General features: G+C 44.8%; 1 protein-coding gene across 1 annotated transcript in view; it reads right to left on the reverse strand.

Moving 5' to 3' along the window:
- Positions 1 to 6,660: 6,660 nt before the first annotated feature.
- PTN (pleiotrophin) overlaps positions 6,661 to 13,231 on the reverse strand; it is a 32,716-nt gene continuing 26,145 nt past the window's right edge. The window contains exon 4 of the mRNA XM_077831976.1: positions 6,661 to 6,713. Coding sequence (XP_077688102.1) covers positions 6,661 to 6,713 — 53 coding nt within the window. The remainder of the gene's footprint in view (positions 6,714 to 13,231) is intronic.

Here is a 13,231-nt window from a genome sequence, read left to right on the forward strand (position 1 = left end):
TCATCACTTTATTACCCCTCTTCTTTGTTCCTTAACGGAAATGAAAATATCTGATCTCCTTTCTGATGCCCAGTTACTTTCCCCACGACTAGCACTCCCCTCCCCCAAAACAATTAGACATGACAGAAAAGGACTGAGGAGAAGATTCCATTCTTGAGGACTTGCACGATATTCTCATTTGAGACCATGAGAAAGATGGTTCCAAACTCCTCTCCCACCTCTCAGTGTTGTATCTATGTTCTGGACGTTTAAGTGAGTTTATTAATAAAGTGTTTCCCTTTTACATGACTGGGAAATGTGGGAGGACTTTTGAGAGGACAGACTTCAGTCTAGACACCCATGACATGACTAGAGAGGAGCTGCCAATCTCTGTTACTTGGCCAGGCTTCTTCCTACAAATAAAGACTCGTTCTAAGAGTTTACACAGAAAGGGGTTATTAAAAGTGCAACACCCCAAGGCTGATATCAAATTGACACCACAAAGGAAGACAAACACCCCCTCCAAAAATCTTTGGAATTCTTTCAGGAGACTTTCAAAGTCCCTTATTGTTTCAACAAGCAGATGATGACACCGCCGTACCTCTGTGTATTAGTTTATTTAACATCTTCATCTCCACGAAGAGCAAGTAAATTATGTTGATACAATTGGTAAACATATACATTCTCTAGGACCTCCCATGATTCTGTCAAGCTAAGGGAACCATTAAGGAATGTTACAGAATTAATGCTTTCATCCTATAATGTGTATATATGGCTTTCATACAAGTTTAAAAAATATCAAAAAGATAACACACAACTAGCTTACAAAATCAATATACAAATAAAAAAAGAAAGAAAAGGAAAGAACCCATGAGAAGACATCATATAAGGTAAGGTTTTATGTACATAATTAGAAATTCATTGAGTGCAATATTCAGCCTGTAATTTGTTATTTTAATGTTCATTCCCTTTTATATTTTTAACACAACTACAGGGATTGGGAGGGTTTTATTTTATTTGCAGCAACATAACCCATTCTCTCCCCCCTCCCTCCCCCCGGTTCCTATGTTCAAACACTTCTAATGAATCCCTCTCCTAGGAAGTTGCAGGAGGGTCGGGGGTGAGGGTGCGGGGGTTGGAGGGAACTATGGTTTTCCCTTTACTTGGTGGTGGTAGAAGAGAACATCACTCTGAGACAGAGATCTTAGCCTTTGTTCTGAAGAATGTTTCGCACTCTGCTTGACTGCTCTTGGCTCTAAAATAATAGAGTCACTGGCCATGATCCTCTGCTGGCTTGTAGTTATTGTGCTCACTTTGCCAGGTGTAATTTATTACACAAAGGAAAGGGCCCTTTCTATTTTTATTGTTTTAGATTGGTGCCACAATCTTTTTCAGATACATTTTGATCATGGATTCACTCTTTGTAGTTTCTATAAGCATTGTTGTTCCAGAAAGGTGTTGTGCCTGCTTAGTGACATCTTCATTTTAGCCAATTTCTAGCTCTGAGCATTAGTAGTATCCTGCTTTTCTGTTAAGACTCATCGATAACCGGAAAAAAAAAATCTCTGAAGGGTCAACCCTCCCTTTTCCAACCGGGAAAGTCTGAATGAATCACATAATTACCACACTGAAAATGTAATGATTCACTGGGGGAAACTAGATAGTTCCTTGTTGCCAGACAGATTAGGATGAGGGGATTCAGGCTGTATAATTAATTACAGGAAGGTAAGGATGAATAGGAAGCATAGGCTGTAAATTCTCTTACCTTTACCTCACGGAATTTAAAGCTGCAGCCTTCTCTCTGCAAACATCTCTTGCCCTGTTTAGAACCATAAATGGCCTTTTGAACTGGCTTTTTTTGGGGGAACCCATCTCTTGGGTCTTCACCAAAGACTGAATATGGGCAATTGCTTTTGAAAATAGGAAGCTCTTTATCAGACATTTAATAAGAGGACTGTGGGTACAGTTGCATCATAGGCAGCTCATTCAGCATTCAAGAAGTCAAAGGCTGGAAGAAACCAACTGGACTAAGGGCTTCTTTTGACTTTAAGGAGTTCTATAGACAAAGGAAAACATCAGTGCTAAAAAGTAATGAATAAGGGTTTATTTCTGCAAGCCATAACTTCCTCAAACAGTTTCTGAGCACCCCTTAAGTTCTACCCCGTCATCCTTAACCCCACCAAAGCTGTCAGGGTAATCTCCACTGTTTTCCCAGCTTACCTTGAAAAAGGGGCCTTGTGGGTTTGAAGTGGTTCTCCTTTACATTGGAGTCCCTAGTTTTCCATTGCAATGATGTGTTCCACACTACCAGAAAGCCCCCAGCTAGAGAAGACTTGTGAGGAAAGGACTTCACCAAGAAGCCCGTCTTCCCATGTAATTTGGACAGCGTCTTCCTAATTCCAGGGATCCCATTAATTCTCAACTTAATTTTGTGCAGGACTCATAAAATGGGCAAAAAAGCATCCAATGATCCACCATAGCCCATAATTGTGTGTGCCAGGAAGAAACAGAGATTTTTGAGTGCAGTGGCTTGCTGGTGCTGCTGTGGGATGAAGGGACGAAGTAGGGAGAACCAGAGATTTCTGGGGCAGGAAGTGGTAGGCTTGTGGCTGCATTCAGAGGTGACCTTTGGATTGCTCTCAACAAGAGCTCTTCCTCCCCTCCCCATCCCCCCACCCCTGGCCAAAAATGCTATTGCAGGTTCAAACCTCCAACCACCATTTGCTCCATCCAGCAATGCCTTCAGAAGTCTGAGAGGAGCTCAAAGGGAAACCCTCCAACTCTGTCAGAATTTAGTGGGGGAATCCTCCTTTTGAAAGAATAACCCCTGGAAAACTATTCCAGGTTCACAGGAGATGCCCCCTTGCAGGGCTTAAAGAATGGAAAGGGAGATTCCCCTTCTCCATCTTTTTCTCCACTGTGGACAGCTCTGGGAAGTTTGTGTTGAAATGCCAGGTCTCATCAAATATTTCACTAAAAAAGACTTGGCAGGCTTACATAAATTGATATCGATGCAGAGCAATGTCAGCAGCACTTCAGTTCAGAAGACACAAACCATGTGATATACTGACACACAGAGATAGTCCGGATTTGCAGAACAAGGGAACAGCTGCTTTCACCCCAAAGCTTTTAATCCTAATAACAATCACAAAGTAATCTAATAGTTCTCGAAGGAATTCCCCTACACAAACTGGAAGTATTATCATGCCCACACTCAGGCTAAGAGCCTGGTTAGTGTTGCGATATTGCACTTTAGGTGGCTGTTTTCATTCTCCCCTGGATCATTATCAATTAATGCACAATGCTTTATTTGAATTCCCTATCACCTGAGGCCAAACGATGAAGGAACAGCTATGCACCAAGGTGAGGGAAATATGTTACGAGTTGTCTTATCAGCATCAACACCACTTGAGTTCTTGTAGCTATGAAGATGATCATATTACTCCTTTCTTTTTATATTCCTTGCTAATGGTCAGCTCAGAGGGACTTCATTTCCCAGGCATGTCACTTGTGCTTTTAGTGATGCTCCATATTCATTTAGTTGCAGTTAATGCACAATTCAAAGAAAGCACAGAAGCAGAACTTCTACCCAATTCCCACGTCAATCCTGCTCCACAGAGAGAAAGAGACATGAGAAGTGGACTGCAGTGATGTTAATAAAATGATTTCTGAGCTGGCACCTAGCTATTTTGAACCAGGAGCCCAAGCAAGCTGCTGCTTCAGATTGCTGATTTTTATTGTTCTCAAAATTGCAACATCCCGCTCCCCTGAAGAGTATCTCTGGAAGGAATGGCACACATCATTAGATGATCCTGATTGGTGGGTGATACAGTGTTAATGTTACAAACAGGGGCCTCCCTTTCGGTATGGGGCGTTTCTGTCAGGTGCAATGTTAAAACTAGACAGCATCCCAAGCCACAGAATCTGGATCTGAATCTAGAGCCCAACGTCCCCAAATTTGCAGGTGAATCCAGGGTTTGCATTCAGATGCATCTCAAGCCAAAGCATGGCATTTCATCTCTCTCTACTGGTTTTGAGTGTCCATAGGAGGTTATGTTATTTTAGGGATATTTATCATTCCCTCAGGGCCACATTATAGCTGTAGCAAATGAAGACGGAAATCATTCCTGAAGCGGGACACTTACATCCACTTCTAACCCCTAAAGCCCTCTTTATAAAACTTTTAGCCCAGTATATATCAGAGGAGAATGAGGCCATCTATCTGCAGCACTCTCAACTCCTGACAGCTCCTCATTTAATGGAGGCAAGCTACACCAATGTAAGAGCATCCATATGCAAAGCTGCACCAGTTTCACTATATTGAGACAATATCACATCTTTAGGCTGTCTCCACTACAAAGCCTATGCCAGTATAGCTACATCACTATTGCCCCCTAGTGTAGACCAAGAGAACCCCGTCGACATAAAAACCCCACCTCCTGATATAACATAGCTATGCTCACAGAAGCACTCTTGTGTTAGCATAGCTGCATCTATACTGGAGGTGTGGTGGGCATAGCTATGTCTAACCAGGGGTGTGTTTTTTTCACACCCCTGGCCAACATTCTTATGCTTGTATAAGTGTTAAGTGTAAACCAAGCCTTAGTAAGCTGTGCACATCTGTGTGTTGGCAAGCCTTCGAGTGAAAGAAACTCTTCCCTCCTAGAACCACCTTCCTTTCTAGCAACTGCTCGTGTCTCTCACTGTTACATGCCGCAGGGGATGAAGGACGGCTCCGGAGAGCAGTTTGAGAACTTCTGCCTTGCAAGACATAGCCTGAAGCATCCTTTCCATTCCAGAACCAGGGGGAGCACAAAGAGGGTGTGCCTAGTTTATTTGATATGGTGGTGGTGGGATTTTAGTGTGTTAGTGTGAGGAAGGGAAGCTCCACCATTTCTACAAGCCATGCCCCAATCCTGTAGCATGATCTGTTCAGATGGACCCCCCCTACACCCAGTGCAAAACCACTGACATTGGCAGGTTCCCATTGATTCATATATTTTAAGTCCAGAGGGGACCACTGTGATAATCTAGTCTGACCTGCATAACACAGGGCATAGGACTTCCCTGCAAAAATTCCTGCTTTCCTATGCAGCCAAATCCTATCCCTTTTGATACCGTAAGGTTGGGATTTTCAAATGCAAATTCAGTGGAATTTGGGAACTGAAATTCCTTAAACTCCTTTGCAAATCTAATCTAAATGTTGTCTTGAGTGAAAAACCAGCCTTCTCCCCAGTGTAGCCCTTTATGGGACTTTCCAGGAGCCAGTTGGGTAGCACTTTAGCTCATATAACACAGGCCTTTTCCCTGGGCCTCCCACTCAATTGAAATAGTGGACTAAAATAAGAAAAGATCAGCCTTCCTGTACCCTCAAAAAAAGGACAGATCCAATATCTATTAAAATGAGGGCTGGTCAGTTTTTTTTTCAATCAACATTTCCCCCCCACACACAAAATACTTTTGAAATGAAATTTTATTTTGACTGAAATTTTCCAAGTTATAACAAAAACCAAAACCTTTCTTGGTTTTCACTTTCCCTTTTTTCTAACGAGATAAAAGAAAAGGGGAGAGGAAGGGGGTGAACGAAAAAAAAAATTCTGTTTCAAAAACCAATTTTTTTTCCATTTTTGTTTTCTGGAAAAATCTGAAAAATTCCATGACCATTTTTTTAAAAAAATCATGTATATCAAATTTTTCTGCTGAAAATACTATTTCTCAACCAGTTCCAATTAAAATCAATAGAAAGGCTCCCACTGACCTCAACGGAAGATGGGTAAGGCAAAAACCCAATGCTCCCAACAAGACTGCATGAAAAGGATATCCCCGTGCTGGGGAAGGGAGGGGTGAAGGTATTTTTGCAGGATTTGAGGTAAAGAGAGGGAAACGTTTTTCTCTGTTACCTTGAATTTTTCATGACAACAAAAGGAGAGTTTTGGTGTTGTTTCACTATCACAAGCACTTTTTCAGCCAAGTGCCACACTGAAAATTGAGGACTTTGCCAACCTCAGCTTTCTAGAGAGAGGATTTCACCATTCTTGCTGCCAATAAAGTGCCAGTGGTAGAAACAATGAGATTTTAAACAGTAGTATTTTGATCTGAATACTTACTGTCCCACCCCCCTCTTACTTTTTGCCAGCAAATACTAAACCTTCCCACCCACCCCAAACGGACAGTTTCCACACAGTTCTCTAGTTGTGACAAGAATTTTAAAAGACTCCCCCCGCCCCCACACCTCCACCCCCAAAGCCTGTTTGTTTCAGATCTAAGGCCTGAATCCTACACATTACTGCATATAGGCAGACTCCTGCTCCCACACACTGCCCCACTGACTTCCACAGGCTCAAGGCTCTGCCTGCATGGAGTAATTTGTCTGGATCAACATCTAAAATAAGACTTGAGGGGAAAAAATACCTTAAAATACTCTACATTGTTCAATATACAGTAGTAATAATTTTCTGAATGAAATTACAGTTCTTTATTGCAGGCCTCTAAAATGTTGTTAGGGTTATACATTAAAAAATACTAGAGTAAAATTTTAAAAAGGTGTGTGTGTGTGTGTTTCCTCCTATTGTACAATTAAGCTATAAATAATTTTAGGGTAAATCGCCTAGATGTAAATGAAACTGTTAACTGATCATGCTTGATGATGTCCCTTTCTCCTGCTGCCCAGCATGGCTTCTATTAATCCAGCATCTTCTCCTGTTTCTTGCCTTCCTTTTTCTTCTTCTTGGGTTCTGCCAAGATGACAACAATGAAAAATATTAATAGCTAAATACAGTACACACAAAAAAACCACTTAACCCAGTGCTCAGGCAGGTAAGAGAAGATTTTTTCCCTTATCTTCTCTATAGATACAAGAGCTGTTATTTTGGAGCCAGGGAAGAAAAATAAAAAAGAAGGAAGGACCAGGGGGTGCACAGAATCTTTTCTATCTGATTGGCTGACTACGTTTGGCATGCAAGGCATTGTCTTGGGGACTTGCTTAGAAAATAAGAAAACAGCAGGCAGCAACTAGAGAAACCTGGTCACGGCTCAGTGGAGAGCTGGAGAAAAGCTTTGCACTCCCACACCTCCCTCATTTCCTTTCTGTTTCATTTGGCTTTCTCCGAAGGTGAGAGCAACTCCAGAGGGTGGTGAGAAAGCTCTCTCGCTTCTCTGGGCCCTGTTCTGCCAGTGTCTCCCCTTTTTGTTCAGAACAGCACCTGTGCACATTTAAAATCCAGTCCAAGCTCAGACACAAAATGCATCCACTGTTGGCTTGGGCTGTAGTCACCAAGAGTTTTGTCGCCAAGGGGTATGGAGTAGTACATGGCTAGCATTGGGTGAGTGAGGAAACAACAGTATAAGTTTAATTTAAGGTTCCTGTGTCATGGTCTTTTATAGATAAATCAAGTTCATAGTGTAGCCTAGCAAAAGATTATGAACAAGAGGAGTTTGGGGGTTAGGGGAAGTGCATGGTGTGATGCTGGCAGACCAGGTGCCAGCTCATGACAAGGCTCCAGGCCTTACTGAACACATACAAATGGATAGCTGGAAACCAATCCTGCGTACCTGTGTGTCAGCATTATCAAAACAGATGTGAGATGTTAAGTTACTAAGAATGTGTTTAGACTTTATAAAATGCTTGTAGGATGCAGCATGTATTGATCTCATTTATAACCTCTGTGGTTATAAGTAAGATCAATGGCTGCAGCCCATACTATAAAGTTCTAAGTGTTTGCCTTGTAAACCTCTGTAATTGTGTAACTCACTAAACAGGAAAAGAAGCAGTAATTAAGGCAAAGTGCTCACCCAGCACACAAGATGGCCCATTGTTGGCAAATGAGGTATTGTGGAGCATCAAAGGACAGAGAGAGACCCTCTTAACTGCTTTCCTAACTCTCTCCAGGAAGGAGAGACCTGTGCATGAACTTATCCCATCAGGTTTGGATTCTGGAGTGGAGAGGATAAAAATCCCTGACAAGGAGAAACTGAATCTCTCTTATGCTGTCTAGATTCGGAGGGGCAAAGATTCCTAAACATAAGCAAAGAGATCCCCGTGCTGCTTGGCATGGGTTAGTCCTGAAAGACATTTTGAATGGGCAGATTACTACAGCTCTGTCACCTTTTGAATCACACACTGAAACTCATTTGTGTATAGATGCTTGCTTGCTCTGTCCTGTAAAGAACTCTCTTACTTCTTATTCCTAGTTAATAAACCTTTAGTTATTTTACTACAGGATTGGCTACCAGCATTGCCTTTGGTATGAGATCTAAGGTACAAATTGAACTAGGGTAAGTGACTGGTTCCTTGCCACTGGCGCAATGCTCTGGGCGGCAGGGCTGCGAGCGCCTCGGGCAGCGCAGCTGCAGAGCCCGGTCGGACCCAGTGCTCTGCGCTGCACGGCACGGCACGGCTGCCTGTCCTGGTGCTCTGGGCAGCACGGCTGTAACGCTGCCAGCCACCGGCGCTCCAGGCAGCGCGGTCAGGGGGCAGGGAGAGTTGGATAGAGGCCAGGGGAGTTCAGGGGGTGGTCAGGGGCCGGGGGTGTGGATAGAGGTCAGGGCAGTCAGCGGGCGGGGAACAGGGTGGTTGAATGAGGGCAGGGGTCCCAGGGGGCCAGTAAGGAAGGAGAGGGGGAGTTGGATGGGGCAGTGGGGGGCGGTTACGGGTGCGGGGGGTTGTCAGGGAGAAGGGGTGGTTGGATGGAGGAGGGGTCCCGGGGGGGCGCAGTCAGGAAGGAGACGGAGGTTGGAGGGGGTGGTGGGGGGCAGTTAGGGGCAGGGGGTCCAGGGGTGGTCAGGGAGAAGGGGTGGTTGGATGGGGCAGCAGTCAGGAAGGAGAAGGGGGGTTGGATGGGGCAGCGGGGGGCAGTTAGGAGCGGGAGGTCCTGGGGCAGTCAGGGGACAGAGAGCAGGGGGCATGGATGGGCCAGGGGCACAGCCTCCCATAACTGGCCCTCCATACAATTTCAGAAACCCAATGCAGCCCTCAGGCCAAAAAGTTTACCCGCCCCTGGGCTGGTGTGTCTTAGGAGACTGTCTGTGACCCTAGTTAATAGTTATAAAACTATTATAGTACTTTGGGAGTTCACATTTGTTTCTGCATTGGTGAAATCTAATTATAGAACATACAGCCAGTGTGGGGTGTCTGCCCTGCTTTTTGACAGTCTGCCCTGAGGTTGGCACTCTTGGTCATGAGTCACTCCAGACAGCATGACACTTGGACTACTCTTGTATGTCATTTTTCATTGGTGGATCACAAACCTCTCTACAAATGTTACTTAATCCTCACAATGCCACTGTGAAATACAGTACCGTATATATTTATACCAGTATACATATGAAGAAACTGAGGCATGGCACAGTTAAGCTTCTTGCCCAGGACCACACAGCAAGTATTGGCAGAACTGGGAACACAACTCAAGAGTCCTAGCTGTCCAACCCTGCTTTAACCATTAGGCGTCACTCTCCATCAAATCGCACCATCACTTCTTCCCTTTATAGGAAAAATCCGTATTGAAATCACAGACCAAAAGGCAGCCTCCAAGCCAGGAGTTTGCCAGGTGGGCATTTGGTTAGTGTTCTTCACTAGCACTTGAGAGTCCTGAGTCAGATGGCTGGGTATGACTTTTTACTCTGATTGGATCATTCAACTTGATGATCTGGGACTCATCCGCTCAGGTAAATCTGCATAGTTCCACTGAAGCTACCCTGTTTTACACCAGCTTAGGATCTGGCTCGGAGTATCTTGAGCAGAAAGATCACAGGGGGAACCTCTCTCCTATTTCTTGGTTACTGAAGCAAAAGGGGGCACCAACCTCAGGAAAGGATAGAAGACCATGAAATCCCCAGAGCTCCAGCATCCATTTTTCACTTCATCTCCCTTGCCACCCACAGAATGTGCTAAGTAAGGGCTTGTCTACACTAAAAACACTGCAGTGCAGTGCAGCCACAGGGCTTCAGTGTAGACCGGGGGTCTCAAAGTCCCGGCCCGCGGGCCATCTGCGGCCGAGAAGCTCCCCGCTGCGGCCTGCGGAGGAGAGACGCATGCAGCCTCGCTGCCGGCAATGTCTGCGGCAGGCGCTGCCCTCTGCAGCTCCCATTGGCTGGGGGAGAGGACAGCGATATCATCAGTAGTCGCCTGGCAGAGTCAGCCATGGAGGCAGTATCATTAGTTGCTGGGCAGAGTCAGCCATGGAGGCAGCATGACTTTTTTCCCACAATGAATATAAACAAGTCAAAATATCGAACACAAGTCTCTAATGCCCACCTTGCTGCAATGCTGAAGGTTTCAACTGCTCAGTCACTAAGGCCAAACATCAACAAACTGACAGAACTGACGCGTTGCCAGGTGTCTGGCAAACATTAAAACTCTCTGGCGGGTGAAGAATTGTATAAAAATGTAGGACAGTTTTATTATTTCTGAGAAATTTGAAATAAAAAATTACAATATAAACATTTTCTTTTCTGAACGCCATTTTCAGTCACATTATTGGCCTGCTGGGAGGATTTGAGGACTGGCCCTGGCCCTAAGGTAGATTGAGTTTGAGCCCCTCTGGTGTAGACACTACCTATGCTGACAGGAGGGATTAGGTTGATATGCTGCTCAGGGATGTGGATTTTTCATACCCTGACCAATGTAGTTAAACCAACCTAATTTTCTAGTGTCAACCAGGCCTAACTCGAAGAGTACGTCTTCACTTAAACCGCCACAGCAGCATAGCTGCAGCCGCACTTCAGTGTAGACATTACCTATAGTGATGGGAGGAATTCTCCCTTCAGCCTTGTTAATCCACCTCCCTGAGGTGAAGAATTCTTCCATCGACCTAGTGCTGTCTACACCGGAGGTTGGGTCGGCACAGCTACATCTCATAGGGGTGTGGATTTTTCACTCCCCTGAGAAACATAGTTATGACGATGCATGTGTTCAGTGTACACCAGCCCTGAGCAGTAATTGGTAAAGATGGGGCATAGTGTTACTGACCCTCCTGAATGATACAAAGGGCACTCTGAAGAGACCAGTCTCTCTCTCTCTCTCTCCCCTTCCACTAGAGCAAAGTAACAGCTACTCCCCCTCAATCAGACAAGCTGTGGAATTTGTAAAATCTACTCAGACTCAGAGGTAGCAGAAGGAAATAATGCAGACTTCAACTAAAATTTGCTAAAAGCGTTGGAGATGGAAGAGGGTGAGTTACTTGTCCACAGATTCTTCCGTTGACCTGCTACTACCTCTTGGGGAAGTGGATTACCTACCCCATCGGCATAGGTAGCATCTTCTCTGAAGCACTACAGCAGCACCACTGTGGCATTGTAAGTGTAGACGAGCCCTTATTCTCACATGAGAAGGGGAAAGACTATGCCAATGTATTGCACCTTTCTGTCAATACAACTGTCCACGCTGGGAGTTGTACTGGTATAAACGTATCAGTTAAAAACAAAAAATCACACCCCTAATTGAATGTTATACTGGTACATAGACCAGGCCTTAGGCTCATTTGAAAACCCCAGCTGCCTAACCATGGATTTAGGAGTCTAATTTTAGGCAGTCAGGTTTGAAAATGTTGGTTTGTGTATTCAGACCCTGCTGGTTACCACTACTCATGTCTAGTAACAACTGCTACGCTCCTCTCCTTATCGCAGAGATTATAGATTGTAGCATCTCCACAGTTAACAAGTTGGGAAGCTGCTTTGAATTGTATTTTATTCATCTTTGACCACTGTTCAACCCACAGCTCTGCAGCTGTGTGGCTCTCATTTCCATCTTCCTCCTAATTCCACACTCGAAAAGTAACTTGTATTGTACAATAGCAAGTCAGCTTCTGGGGCCACACAGGAACCCATGCCACCTTGCTCACTCAGCCCTGGGCTAGTTTCCTGCCTGTGGCAGTCTGATGTGACTGAAGGGTCACAATGCTAGTACTACCAGAGCTGATCCCTTGTCAGGAAGCCCTGACTGGCTCACAGGGCACTGGCAAATTAGCTGAACCCTCTACAGTCTCATTCCCCCATATCTGCTGAACAAGGGGAAGCGAGGGAAAGATCCATTGGATACCCAGTATCTGATAAGCCACTTTTTCATGTTCCTATCCCAGGCATGAGAAGCCGTCTGGATCTGATTCACCTTAGCACAGATTGGACGCAAGACCTTAACTTCAGAACATTAGGTGGGGACCACATTTCCTATTAGGCTTTTTTATGTGGTCTCAGCCTGCCTTCTGCAGTAATCGGTCAAGCTGTCGCCAGTGATAATGAGCCTTTGGGACGGAAGAGTCACTGCACTGCTGTTGCCAATGCTAACCGTCCCTGCTCTCGCTCTCTCTCGGCTGCACAGCACTGAATCAGGAGATGCCAGGGGAGGCAGTTTTGGTTGAAACTAGAACACTGCCAGCTCTGCAAGTGCTCTGCGTGAGCAGCAGGCTCCTGCAGCTTTTCCACTGAATGAATGCCATATTTGCAAAGAGGAAGTCACAGACTCTGCACATCAGCTGTGCGCTGGCCATGGGGAATGTGTTTGCACCTGACATGTGTTAGTTATAATCACCAGAGCTGTTATGAGGAGCTATGAACAGATGAGAGGCAGGTGCCTACCCACTCACATGCAATTCTAACTTGAATTTACCCGCTGCAGCATTCACTTAAAGGCACCTCAGGCACCGCTCACTGCAATGCAGGAGGAGCCCCACTAAAGAAGTCAATGGCATCAGTAAGGTAAAAGTTAACAAATAAAGGGCTTGATCCTCGAGTTCAGTCAAACTGTACTCAGCACACAAAATGGCAGAGGGGGCTGTTTGACACATCTATGGTCTCCCATAGGAGCTATTAATCTGACTGGGGTTTGCTGGAATGTATCAGTAGCCCAGACCTGCCCTCTCCCTCTGGCTCTGCCCCAACACATACACTATGCTGGGGAGCCAGCGGAGGGAGTACAAAGACTGTTACACCATCTCTATGCCAGATGGGGATTCTCTCTTATCAGAGGAACCCTTAACTGCCCTATTAGGTCCACTTTGCAGTCTCCTTGCATCACTGGAGCAGCAGAAAGGAACCAAAGGGTGGGCCAGGCATGGCCCCAACTATTTTAACTAAATCCAACTAAAGTGGATTTAACAGACCTCAGCAAAAATTTTCAAACTAATTTTTTTTCAATGCAAAATACAAATTCGAGTCAACCAAAACAGTTTCAGTTAAAAAAACTTATTATTCCCCCTGGACATATTTTGTGTCGACATTTTCAAAATAAAACCTTTCCTTTTTTTTTTTTTTTAAATCA

The sequence above is a fragment of the Eretmochelys imbricata genome, chromosome 1 (assembly GCF_965152235.1).
Source record: "Eretmochelys imbricata isolate rEreImb1 chromosome 1, rEreImb1.hap1, whole genome shotgun sequence".
In the NCBI taxonomy this organism is placed as follows: Eukaryota; Metazoa; Chordata; order Testudines; family Cheloniidae; genus Eretmochelys; species Eretmochelys imbricata.